The sequence below is a fragment of the Arvicanthis niloticus genome, chromosome 13 (assembly GCF_011762505.2).
Source record: "Arvicanthis niloticus isolate mArvNil1 chromosome 13, mArvNil1.pat.X, whole genome shotgun sequence".
NCBI lineage: Eukaryota > Metazoa > Chordata > Mammalia > Rodentia > Muridae > Arvicanthis > Arvicanthis niloticus.
Genome location: NC_047670.1, coordinates 54,108,237 through 54,120,282, shown reverse-complemented (window position 1 = coordinate 54,120,282; position 12,046 = coordinate 54,108,237). Strand labels below are relative to the sequence as shown.

General features: G+C 54.9%; 2 protein-coding genes across 2 annotated transcripts; both read right to left on the bottom strand.

Moving 5' to 3' along the window:
- Positions 1–2,647: 2,647 nt before the first annotated feature.
- On the bottom strand, positions 2,648–8,601 carry Gcat (glycine C-acetyltransferase). Its single transcript, XM_034517571.2, has 9 exons — positions 8,349–8,601; positions 6,043–6,173; positions 5,095–5,196; positions 4,728–4,874; positions 4,195–4,349; positions 4,024–4,106; positions 3,676–3,847; positions 3,240–3,361; positions 2,648–2,967 (listed from the first exon to the last, which is right to left on the bottom strand). The coding sequence occupies exons 1-9, from the start codon at positions 8,533–8,535 to the stop codon at positions 2,816–2,818; spliced, it is 1,251 nt and encodes a 416-aa protein (XP_034373462.1). The 5' UTR covers positions 8,536–8,601; the 3' UTR covers positions 2,648–2,815.
- A 368-nt stretch (positions 8,602–8,969) lies between these two features.
- On the bottom strand, positions 8,970–11,016 carry H1-0 (H1.0 linker histone). Its single transcript, XM_034517275.2, has one exon. It carries the CDS (start codon positions 10,742–10,744, stop codon positions 10,160–10,162), a length of 585 nt encoding a protein of 194 aa, XP_034373166.1. The 5' UTR covers positions 10,745–11,016; the 3' UTR covers positions 8,970–10,159.
- Positions 11,017–12,046: the final 1,030 nt, after the last annotated feature.

The following is a 12,046-nucleotide window of genomic DNA, read 5'->3' as shown; positions in this document are numbered from 1 at the left end:
AAGATCTGGGCAACACTCTTCAAGACCAGTTCCTGTGGGAAGCCCTATGCAGTTACCAGAGTATGAGGGACCTCTTCAGTGTCACCAACTGCCCCTGCCCCAACATACAGAGACTCACTGGATTGAAGCTGTGAGGAATCAGACCTAGAAGCCACAAAGCTGAATTTCAGAACCTTTGGAGCTGGTGATCAGAAAGGCAAGCTCTTCGGATCCCTGGACAGGGCTTTTGTAGGTCTCTAGACTTGATGTGAGATTTTTAAAGTCATGGGTGGCAATGCAGTAGACTTCCAGAAGTGTGAATTGACATATCCATACCAGAGTCCCAGGTGAATTTACTTGGAATCCCTAGGTGGATTCTATGACCTCTTCCCACCCTTTGGAACACCCCCCACTGTTCTGGCCTCCAGAACCCCTCCTTCCCTGCTGGGGTTGGGCTCCAAAGTACTCGTGTTGAGGGTTCTGAGAAGCAGCAGGGCTGAGCTGATACGGTAGGGGAAAAGAGAAGGGAAGGGAGGCAGTCACTGAGGGCCTGGCTATTGAGCTGGGAGGACAGACCATCATGGCTGGAGCCCCAGGATGCTCTTACCACCACCTCCTCCCCTTGCCCCTGCCTGCCTCCATCCTGAACCCTCATCCCCCTTCCTCGCCCAGCCTGGGAGCTAAAGCCTGAAATCAAGAGGATGAAGACTTAGGGCTGATCCACAACGGGTCTTCCGATACCTTACAGCTTGTCACAGGGGCCCGAAGTCTACTGGTATGTGCCCACTGTGGATCACATGCTGTCCTACTGGACACCTTCTATGACCTCTTCTGGATGACAGACAAGTTGCAAGGTGAGGGGACCAAACCTGGATCCTCAGGCTTGCTGAGCCCCAATGCTGGTTTGGAGTAAAAACCGTGGCCAACTGGCCTGGGAGGTCATGGTGCAGCCGCTAAGGGAACTGCTGCCTGACAAACGCTGCCATCAGCAGTGCCTGAGAGCTGCAGGAGGTGGCTCTCCTGCTGTGCCGTTGGATGGCAGCCTCACATAGGCGTGGGTGGGCCCAGGCCTGGGGTTCTGGACCTGGCTGTGTATGCCACACACACGTCACCCAATGGCTGCTCTTGGTCCCCGGGCATGAGCTGTCAGCCTGCACAGGACACACACAAGTTGTTGCTGGGGTACCTGGCATCAGGTGCACAACCTGCTGGTGATGGCCTGCAGGTGTTTCTGCTCTTGACGTCATAGGCTTACAGTTCCTAGGCTCCTCCCAACAGTGACCTAGCAACGGCTTGCATCAGCACCTGCCACATGCAGCAGGGTATAGGGAGGACTGCTCACCACCCCAGCCCTTCCTTCTCTCTATCTCCCACCCTATTTTTCTCTCTTTCCACGTGTTCCTGGCCAGCCTCTTTCTCCTTCTGTGCCCCGTTTCTATGACTCTACCCCTTATCTGAGTCTCTGCTCCCTTTCCCCACAATAAATTTTCTTGTATCAGGTCTGTCATGTGGTGTGATTTCTCAGGGGGACACCTTGGTATGGGCCCACTGGGGACTCCCTAACTGCCACCACGATCGCTTTATATTTCATAACAAACGTAGCCCCACCTGCCTCCTGCCAGGCTGCAAGCCTTTCAGCACTACTGGATTGCAAAAGAGGATTCCAGGAACCCCAGCTTAAGAATCTGCAAGGTTAGGTTGGAGCTTGCTCTGTCCCTCCCAAGCTGTTCTGGTACCAGGCAGGTGAGCTGGAGGTAGAGGTGCTGGCCTCTCTTCCTGTTTTTTGATTTTTTTTTTTTTTTTTTTTTTTGGTTGTTATTGTTTTAATGAAAGTGCCATTTGCCCTCAGTTCTACTTCAAGAAAGCTAAGGAGCTTCCCAAGGCCACACCACCACACTGAGCCTTCCAGCTGCATTCATAAGCCTGTGAGGCTGAGCCGGAGATTCCACCCCTCTCTTCCCACAGCAAAACAAGGTCAGCAACGTGGGAGGGAGGCCACAACTACCGTAATGGAGCAGGTGCGCTAGCTGTGGGTAGGAGGACGAAGATCAGGCCTTCGCAGCAGCAAACCAGCCCTTCTGGCCTTGCCCGAGGGCTGCCCAACAGCCTGGTCCAAGGCCCCCAGCTCGAAGAGGCGGGGCAGCCAGCGGCTGCAGCCTGAGTGCGCTGCGCCCCCTGGCGGCTGACCAACAGACTATCGACTTTGGAACCAGAGACAGAAAGGTGTGGAACATCAACTCTCTAAATGGGGGGAACTGGGACCTGCACAGGGGCCTAAGGCCACGGAGTTAAGGGCAAAGCTCTAAAAAACAAGAGTTCGATGTCTTTCAGTGGTGACTTGCTTTCTTCTTTCTGGGGCCTGAACCTCTCTGTCCTCTCCTCGCAAACACAGGTCCAGGAACAATTCTTATTCAGCAGTTACATTTTGTCCCTCGGATAGGGCACAGGAGACAAGGTGCCCACCAAGGTTAAACTGTGGAAAGGGTTCACAGGGCTGGTTCTCCAGTGCCCTGCACAGCAGCACAGAACACGGCTGTACAAAATGGCGGCTCCCAGACACAGCATCCCAAGCATGCTGGGGACTACCCTCAGAGATCCAGCTCCTGCCTGACTCTTCAGTTAGTCTGAGGACTGGGCCAACCCAGAAAGAATAAAGCAGACTGAAGTGTCACAGCCAATTTCCACATTGTTGTCTCTCCAACCACAAATACAGGCCAATTTTCAACCAGGTTCTAGAAGGCTGGGTTGAGTCCGAGCCTCCAGTCTGGGCTGACCAGAAAAGCCCTATGTCACTGGCAGTGGAGGAACACTAGCTTTGCAGGTCCCTATCCAGAGCTTAGGGCAGAGCCCCACGCAGCCGGCCCACCTCCACGAAGGCCTCCACACAGCGGTCAATGTCCTCCTCACTGTGTACAGCTGAGATCTGTACCCGGATCCGGGCCTTGCCCTTGGGGACCACAGGGTAGCTAAATCCGATGACAAAGATACCTGGGAAAATAACAAGGGTACACCAGAGGCAGACAGGCTTTGGAGCTATGACATATAAGAGCCTACTGTCCCATGGACCACCCACAAGAAAAAGGGACACCCAAGCTGACAGGCATGGGACCACCTCCTAGCCTGTGGTTTGTTAAGTGGGAAGATGGTTGATCTAAGGAGGTGTGGGTAGCAAGGAGCAGGACCAGGACGTGGGTGTAGGGAGGAGCTAGAGTTTACAGGTGTTCTTTTCTCTGAGGCCACTCTGGACCCAATCCTCTTACCTTTCTTTAACATGTCATCCGCCATTTGAGAAGACAACCGGGCATCGCCCAGCATCACAGGGCAGATGGGGTGATCAGCTCCTGAGATAGTGAAGCCAGCGGCTTCCATCTTACTGCGGAACCTGGGGACATAGTTGAGTGTTACAGGTAGCTAAAGGCCATGGAGCCTGAGGAAGAGGCTCAGGATCTATGCCCACCTGTAAGAGGAAGGAAAAAAGAGACAGAAGTACAGGCCCAAAGAGCAGGTGGGGCTCAGGCAGGGGCTGGAAGGACAAAGGGAGGTGGGAAAGTAGGCGTGACGAAAGGGCACTGGAGACTGAAGGAGGATGCTGTGGCAGAGGGGCTAGGAAGGAAAAGAGGGAGGTGGGCAGGAGGAGGCAGAAGGGTGTGTGGCTACCATCTCTCCCTCTCTGATCCACCCCTGCAGGCACCATACCGCCGAGTCTTGGCAGCCATAGACTGGACGATGGCATTACTCTCCATGAGCAAGTCCAGGGCCTTAGAAGCACAGCCAACAACAGGAGGGGGCAGGCTGTTGGAGAAGAGGTAGGGCCGAGAACGCTGCCGTAGCAGGGAGACCAGCGGCTCAGGCCCTGTGGTATAGCCTCCTGAAAAACAGAAAAAAAAAATAAAAGAAAGCTGAAGAGGGACCACGAACTGCCTGAAACTCTGCCTATAGTTCATACCGTCTTCCTTTCCGATTCCTGTTCCCACCTTCTCTACACCTACAAGGCAGGCCCTGCATGTAGGGAAGGAGACCCCATAGGTAGGATTCTGTAGGCACCTGACGCTCCGCCCAGCGCCTTCCCCAGAGTGGAGTTGATGATGGTGACCTGGTCCATTACGCCCAGCAGCTCATCCGTGCCCCTGCAAAGAAAGCCACCACTGCTGTCACTAGCCTCCTGACTTCCCACCCACCTTCAGAAGCCCCCACCCAGGCCTCAAATGTTCCCACCGTCCAGTGGGCCCAAGAAAGCCAGTGGCGTGGCATTCATCCACAAAGACCAGGGCATCGTATTGAGCAGCAAGGCGGCAGATCTCCTGTAGGGGAGCGATGTCCCCGTCCATGGAGAAGGCTCCATCTGTGGCCACCAGGCGCAGCCTGTGCTTCTGTGGGAGAGAAGAGCAGGTGATAGGTAGTAGTACCGAACCACCTGCTCTTCTACAGCCTTGAGGCTGGATCCTGGCCTTGCCCATCTCTCCTAGGCCTAGCCACTTTAGCCCTGTCTCTGAGAAAGGGCTCAGACCTCAAGAGAGCGCTGGAGTGGGGACAGGTCCTAGACACACCCATACACCTTCTGCTTAAAAGGTGCTACCTGATCTCAGGTAACAAGGAGCTATAGCACAGTCTTGGGTATAAGGGATGAGGAAGTCAAAAATGCTCCCTCTGCTCTTCTGGCTCTTTGTGAAGAGGGAATCCCTCCAAGCTTGATTTCCTTGAGCAGGGAAATGTAGGCCTTTCTCTGGAGCCCCAGGGCCTCCCCACACCTGAGCCTCCTTCAGCTTAGCTTCCAGGTCAGCCATGTCCAGGTGGCGGTACCGGTACTTGTGGGCCTTGCACAGTCGGATGCCGTCAATGATGGAGGCGTGGTTCAGCTCATCTGACAGAACCGCATCCTCCGGGGTCAGCAGAGCCTGTGGGGAGGGGTTCTCACATAGCCACCAGAAGTTGCCCTCCCCTCAGAACTCCCCTGGAGGCAAAACTCTACCTCTACTGAGTGGCTAGGGCCAGATGAAAACAAGAGGTTAATAGCAGGTTCCTATCACCCGTGCCTTCCAGTTTACATAGGTTGTTCTGTGGCACCGACATGCTGCCCAACTCTCCCCGACACCCAACTCCAAGCCACCTACACACCTCAAATAGGCCGGCGTTGGCATCGAAACAGCTAGGATAGAGGATGGCATCCTCGCGCCGGTGGAAGCGGGCTATCTTGGCTTCTAGATTCTTATGGATGCTCTAAAGGACACCGGCAGGTAAAGATCAGTGCCTGCAGACTTGGTGGGACATGTCCTAGAGGACAGAGGCTTAGATGGCCATCAATAGACCCAGTGCAGGAAGCCTACAGCCTCAGCCACACCTTTCTTTAGGCACAGATGACTCTTGGTGCCTTGGATTGTAGCAGGAGGATGGGGCCTGGCAGGTCTCTACTCCTGAGTGGACCATTGTGTGCAGTGGAAGTCTGTCTAGTATTGGGATCCTGAGTGATGCTCGGGACAGAAGACATGTCTTCACATCAGACTGTCTTTGTGGTTTCTTCATAGCAAAGAAGAGGATCACATTAAGTGAGTTTATGCTTATCTGGGGCTATACCACTTAGATTTGGGAGCTGTTTGGTCCGACTCAAGAGTTTTATTAGAAAATGTATGGCCAGGCAATGGTGGCCCACACCTTGAATCCTGGCATAGCACTCAGCACTTGGGAGGCAGAGGCAGGTGGAACTCCAGGAGTTCAAGGCCAGCCTGGTCTACAGAGTGAGTGCCAGGACAGACACAGGAAAACCTGTCTCAAGAAACAAAAAAAGAAGGTGCCCAGCTTCAGTGGCAAAGCTTCTTCCAGACATTCTGGAGTCAGAGCTCCAGCTCCGCCTTCTGCCCCTTCCCTGCAAAATGGCCAAGGCAGGTGCTCTGTCTGTCCTACAGGTGGAGAAATGGAAGCTCAGAGGTCAAATTCTCAGAAGAGCCCTGCCCCAGCCTGATAGCAGTGAAGCTCTGGGGCTGACAGTGGGCCATGTCCTGGGACTAGTTAAATTGGCTGAACACACAGACAGCTGAAGGCAGCGCCCACCCAACACTTGCTGTATACCTGGGTCCCACAGATAAAGCGAGTAGAACTGAGGCCAGCTCCAAACTCCTCCAGAGCCTGCAGACCTGCCTGGATCACCTCAGGGTGGCTGCTCAGACCCAGGTAGTTATTAGCACAGAAGTTGAGGAGTCCTGAGGTGGAGAAGACCAAGAATGCAGCTTAGAAATGCAAAGAGGGGCCGGGTGGTAGTGGCTCATGTCTTTAATCCCAGCACTCAGAAGGCAGAGGCAAGGACATCTCTGTAATTGGGAGGCAGAGGCAGAGGAATCCCTCTGATTTTGAGGCCAGCCCTTGTCTACAGAGTTAAGTTCCAGGGCAGCCAGGGCTACCTACACACACACACACACACACACACACACACACACAACCCTGTCAAAGAAAGAAAGAAAGAAAGAAAGAAAGAAAGAAAGAAAGAAAGAAAGAAAGAAATGCAAGGAAGGGAAACTGGACATGGTGGCACAACCCTTTAATCCCAGGACATAGGAGACAGAGGTAGGTGGCTCTCTGGATTTGAGGCCAATCAGGTCTATAGAGTAAGTTCGGAGGGGAGAGGAGGGGAGGGGAGGGGAGGGGAGGGGAGGGGAGGGGAGGGGAGGGGAGGGGAGGGGAGGGGAGGGGAGGGGAGGGGAGGGGAGGGGAGAAAAAGAAGAAACGGAAAGTAAAGGAAGGGCCTCCAAAACCATAGTGCTAGGTCCTGGGACAAGGGCCAGAGGAAGTCAACTTGGATTTGTCCTTGAGAGGCATCAGCTGCACAGAAGATCGCATTCTAGGGAGAGGCCAGGCTTTGAATCCACTACCACAGTACAGGAGGATTACAAAAGGTTTGTCTCTCTCTGCTTTGTGCCTTGAAGGATGAGAAGTTTAAAACCTGGCTTTAAATAACATTCCATCTAAGAGGATCCCAGACCTTCCTCACAGGTTCCGCAGCCCCAGGACCATGGCCATCTGGGTTTTACTTCTCTTGATTGTGAAAGTAGCCTCAGTCCTCCAGCTCCAATGTTCACGCATCTGCTGCCACAGCGTTGCATCTCCAGAGGGGTGTTCCGGAGACCTCAGCTACCCAGCTTAAAAAGCTAATAAGGCAGAGCTGGAGAGATGGCTCAGTGGTTAAGAGCACTGACTGCTCTTCTAGAGGACACGAGTTTAATTCCCAGCACCCACATGGCAGCTCACAACTGCCTTTAACTTCAATATCTGATACCCTCACAAAAACATACACCATGTAGACAAAACACCATTGCACATAAAGTAAAAATAAACAAACAGCCTAAGAACTTGATTCTCTCGATGTCTCATCATTTGTGGTGGTGTGAGTGCTGGGAATTGAACCCACAGCCTTCTGTGGGTTGAGCAAGCACTCTGCCTCTGAACCATATCCCCAACTTACTGATTATATCTCTCTGAAATCACTTGGGGAGAGCTGTTCGGTCTGGCTGAAATTTTTGTTAGGAGACAAGACATTCATTCTACAGTTCTCTTTAGGGAAAGACAGGTACAGACCTGGGAACTTCTGCATCCTTAAATCCCCTTCCCTGCCTGCCTGCCTGCTTGCTTAGACTTTAGCCTCTTTGGTGGAGGCTGGCCTTCCACTCCAATATCCTGTGACACTGGAGCTGGCCAGTGGAGGGTCTGGGGAAATCTGATTGCATTTCCCCTTCTTCCTTTCTTATGTTTTTTTGGGGACAGGGTTTCTGTTTAGACCTGAATGCTGAGGATAAGGGCATGCTTCCTTTCCGTAAGAATTAGTCTCTCAAACCAGGCATGCTGAGCAACTCAGCAATTTGGGGGCAGACACAGAAGGATCTCGGAGTTCAAAGCCAGCCTGGTCTACAGAGTGAGTTCCAGGACAGCCAGGGCTACACAGAGAAACCCGGTCTTGAAAAACCAAGGCGGGAATGGTCTCTCTTGCATACAGATGTCTTCAGGAATAAAGGTGTAGCAACTGGAGCCCTTCACGCACATCTGCTCAAGGAAGGTTTTGTTCTGGTCACTCCTGCTGAAAGCTGGGTGTAGGGAGCTGATGCAGCTGGATATCGCTCTCTCTTTCTCACAGGGTTGGGTCTCGGTGCAGCCAAAAGGTGCTGACGGGTAAAATCACCTCCCTCCGTCCAAACAAGTTTTAAATGTCGAAACAGGTTTAAACAGGTTGAGTTAACACTAGGAGACCATAGTGTGCCCCAGACAGACCAGCAGCTACGAGCCCACGTGCCTCACTCCCCCACCCTAGGGCCTCCATTCACATGCAAGCTTTGGAAGGGCTCTTGGACACCTGACCAGGTACGAGGACTCCCAAGAGAGGAAGTTACCTCCGGAGATGCCATCTACGCGGATGCACGGTCCCTGGCGGGACGTGATCACCCGCTCACTCTTCCAGGTTCCGGCCCCGCGAATCCCTTCCAGCTCGCCGTCCAGGATGCAGCGCAGTTGAGCTAGCGCTGAGTGAGCGCGGCGGCCGGGGGACTGCGCCGCACGCCACATGAAGCTGGCCCACATCGCGGACTCAAGCTGAAGTGCGGCGGCCAGCACGCCGCCTAGCGCTCCCCGTCACGTGGTGTGGGCAGGGCCCCGGCAGCCAATCAGAACAACAGGAGCTCACTTTGACACCACGGTAGACCCCACCCGCAGGCGGAGCCTGACGGCTTCGGCCGCTACGAAAGGATTGATTTGTAAGTCGAGACCCAGGAGGTCCCCGCTGGGGGAAGCTGAGTAGGCGGAGAAAGCGACTTCACCGCCTCTCGTCCCCAGACCCCGCCTACACACCTACCTCTCGGGGAGACCCACCTAGGTGCCCAGCAGACCTTCCTGCTTGAGCGTTCCCGGCACTCCAAAGCTTCGCTATTCTCCGGCGCGAACGTGGCACCAGCTCTCCCCACACTGCCCGTCAGATTGCTCCTCTCTCCTCCAGTTAAAGAAAAATGTTCCACTCAGATTTTTTCCTTTCCAGTTTTATTTTAAAGTTTTAAAATTACAACCACAGTAATTCCCCCCCACGCACTAATTACACTTGTTTAAAAAGAGGGGTAGGTAGCGCGAGTTTCCTATTTTATTAAAATAAGAGAAAGACAACTGTACAGATTTTTTCTCCCAGCTCCCGAAGTGAGACTAAGTACTAGTCTTAGACATGGATATATATACATATACACACATGCACACAATTCTGGCTCTCTAAAGCTACCTAGCAAACTCGAATCAACTGTAGTATGTCTTACAGTCCACTCCCTGCCTCTCCCCTCCTCGGCTTAGAAAAGAGTCAAAAAGGGAAAGAGGTTGGAGGGATTTTAAGTGGCAGCTGGTAGAAATGAAGCAAAGCCACATCTTACACAGGAAGGGGGGGGGGGAGGAAACGAACAAAGTCCTCCTAGGACACAATCCATCAATCGTGTGGAAAAAACCCAAGTTTCCATAGGCACACTGAGGCACTTGGCTGACTCCCCACCCTTCCCCCTAAGTCTACTCCCAGTTAACCAGAGACTGCTGAAAAGACCCCTCCTTCCCAATGGCTAGATCCTGGTTGTGAGAAGCTATGGCTTCTCTAACCAGCTGTCACTTGGACCCCTTTCCCCCTTTAGACAATGGGGAGGGACTAGGGCAGAAGAGAAAAGGAAACCAGGTCCCCAACTTACCAACACTGGTAGGGCAACCAAGGGAGTTTTTCCTCCCTCCTTGGCCAGCAAGGTGGGGTATCACCTGCTCCCCCCACAAAGGTTTTGAAACGCTCCGTGAGGGACAAGCAACCTAAGAAAGTCTAGACAAACCTTAGTTCCTGGGTCCCCTCACCTAGCCAGAACCTTGCCAGTTCCATTTACCTTTATAGTAAACAAACCACCGAACGAAACACACAAAACCACACCCCCATCCCTGACCCCATAAGGTTAATATCAAATCAAGAAAAAAAGTACATCTCCATCATTACAAAGATGAGGTCTGTTCGCTGTCCTTGTACAATGGGTTAATGAAAAAGGAGTCATTCCACAATGTCTGTCTGAGGAATCCAAACTCTGTCCTCTTTCTATAGTCAGAATAGAATGGGCAAAGGGCTGCAGATGGGACCAAGAGAGAAATGTATTTACAGAAAACAGGAGGGAGGAAGGAGTGTCCCCACGCAAAGCCTTCGCTGTCACTTCTTCTTGCTGGCCCTCTTGGCACTCGACTTGGCTTTGGGCTTCACGGGTTTGGCCTTCTTGGGTTTGGATGCCTTGACTGGCTTGACTTTGACAATCTTGGGCTTTTTGGCTTTCTTGGGCGTGGCAGCCAGCTTTTTCTTGGTCTTCTTGACCGGGGTGGCTTTGGGTTTCTTGCTCGGGGCTTTGGAGGCAGCCTTTTTGGGCTTGGCTGCCTTCTTTGGAGTGGCCACTTTCTTGACTTCCTTCTTGGTCTTCTTGAAAGCCACCGACCTCTTGGGCTCATCGCCCTTGGCCAGCCTGAAGGACCCCGAGGCGCCCACCCCTTTGGTTTGCTTGAGAACACCGGTGGTCACTAGGCGCTTGATTGACAACTTGATCTGGGAGTCGGCGTTCTCACCCACCTTGTAGTGGCTCTTGATGTACTTTTGGATGGACTGGCGCGAGGAGCCGGCGCGGTTCTTCTCTGCCTGGATGGCAGCCACGATCATGTCTGAATACTTGGGGTGGTCCGTGGACTTCTTGGCGGCCTTGGCCCGCTTGGGCTTCGCCGCCGGGGTGGAGGTGGAGTTCTCGGTCATGGTGGCCGGCCTGCTCCCGCTGTTCAAGGAGCCTTCGGATGGGCCAGCCCTCGCCGGAGGCTGTGCAGAACCTGACTCGCGATCTGCTCTCCCGCTCCACTAGCAGGCCAGACGAAAGTGCGGCTGCCGGGGACGCGGGTGACGCGTGGCTCCTGTCCTCCCGCCGCGGGTCGCGGGCTGCTCTGCGTGCCCAGCCCCCACTGTTCCGTCGCTCGCCCGGCGCCTGGCGCTGCCTCCGCCTCCGCCTCCACGGCCTCCCTTTTCCCAGATCTGCGTCTGGCGCTCGGGCGGCGCATCCGGGTATTTAGCGGCGGCGGGCGGACCGCGGTGAGGACTGGGCTGCTGGCTGCCTGCTCCCGGCCGGGAATGGCGCCGCGCCGCCGCCATCTGTGTTTCTTCCGCCGAGCAAACTCGACCTTTCCCGGCGGCCCGGGCCCTCCCGCTGCCCGCCGTCTCTCGGGGTCTCTGCCCGGCTCCCTAGGCTTCCCCGCTGGGGACCCTGGCGCCCCGGCCACCGCCCCCCGCGCCCGCCAGGAGCCCCAAACGGCGCCGAGGAGCGCTGGAGCGTCGGCACATTTCCCCTTTGAGGGGGGCTGGCTCTGCGGAGCCGGGGAGCCCCGGGGCTTGAGACCCCCCGTAGGAAAGCTCGCCCCTGGGACTACCAGGGACCCCACTCCCGGCTGCCTGCGGGGTCCCCCAACCTGGCGGAGCGGCTCAGAAGCGGCCCCAACTAACACACGCGGCCCCGAGCTGGGCGACTCCCTGCCCGGCCGAGTCGGGACAAGGGGGGAGGGGTCGCCTCCCCGGGGTCGGGTCACCTCTCGGGGGTCACCCGAACACAGCTCCCCTGACACCCCTACCCCTTCTCTGCCTGCGGGGCCCTCAAGGAAACTTTCCCTGGAGGAGTTGCAAGGGCACTTTGAAACTTTGTCCCTTCCCCCTCTTGAGTCGCCTCTCCCCTCGATGCACCCCCGGACCACGGCGAGGAGATTACTCCCTGAGCCCGAGCCCCCAAAGCTTCCTGGGACCCCTGGGAGATGCGGACGAGCCTCCCGGGTGGCCTGCTCTCCTCAAAGACCCCCCACATCTTCCAAGTATTTGAGTGTAAGAGTTCATTTACATGCCTTACTAGCTTGGGAGTTTGGGGGATATGAGAAGCAGGACCCCCCAGGTCCACCCTGGGGGGTGATGGTCCCCTCTCCCACTGGCCTCTTCAAGGTGGGGTGTGCCTTGGTGGGGGTGCAGTCTATATCATAGGTGCTGTCCCATGGCTCTGGTCAGACTGTCCTGGGGACCCTTGGG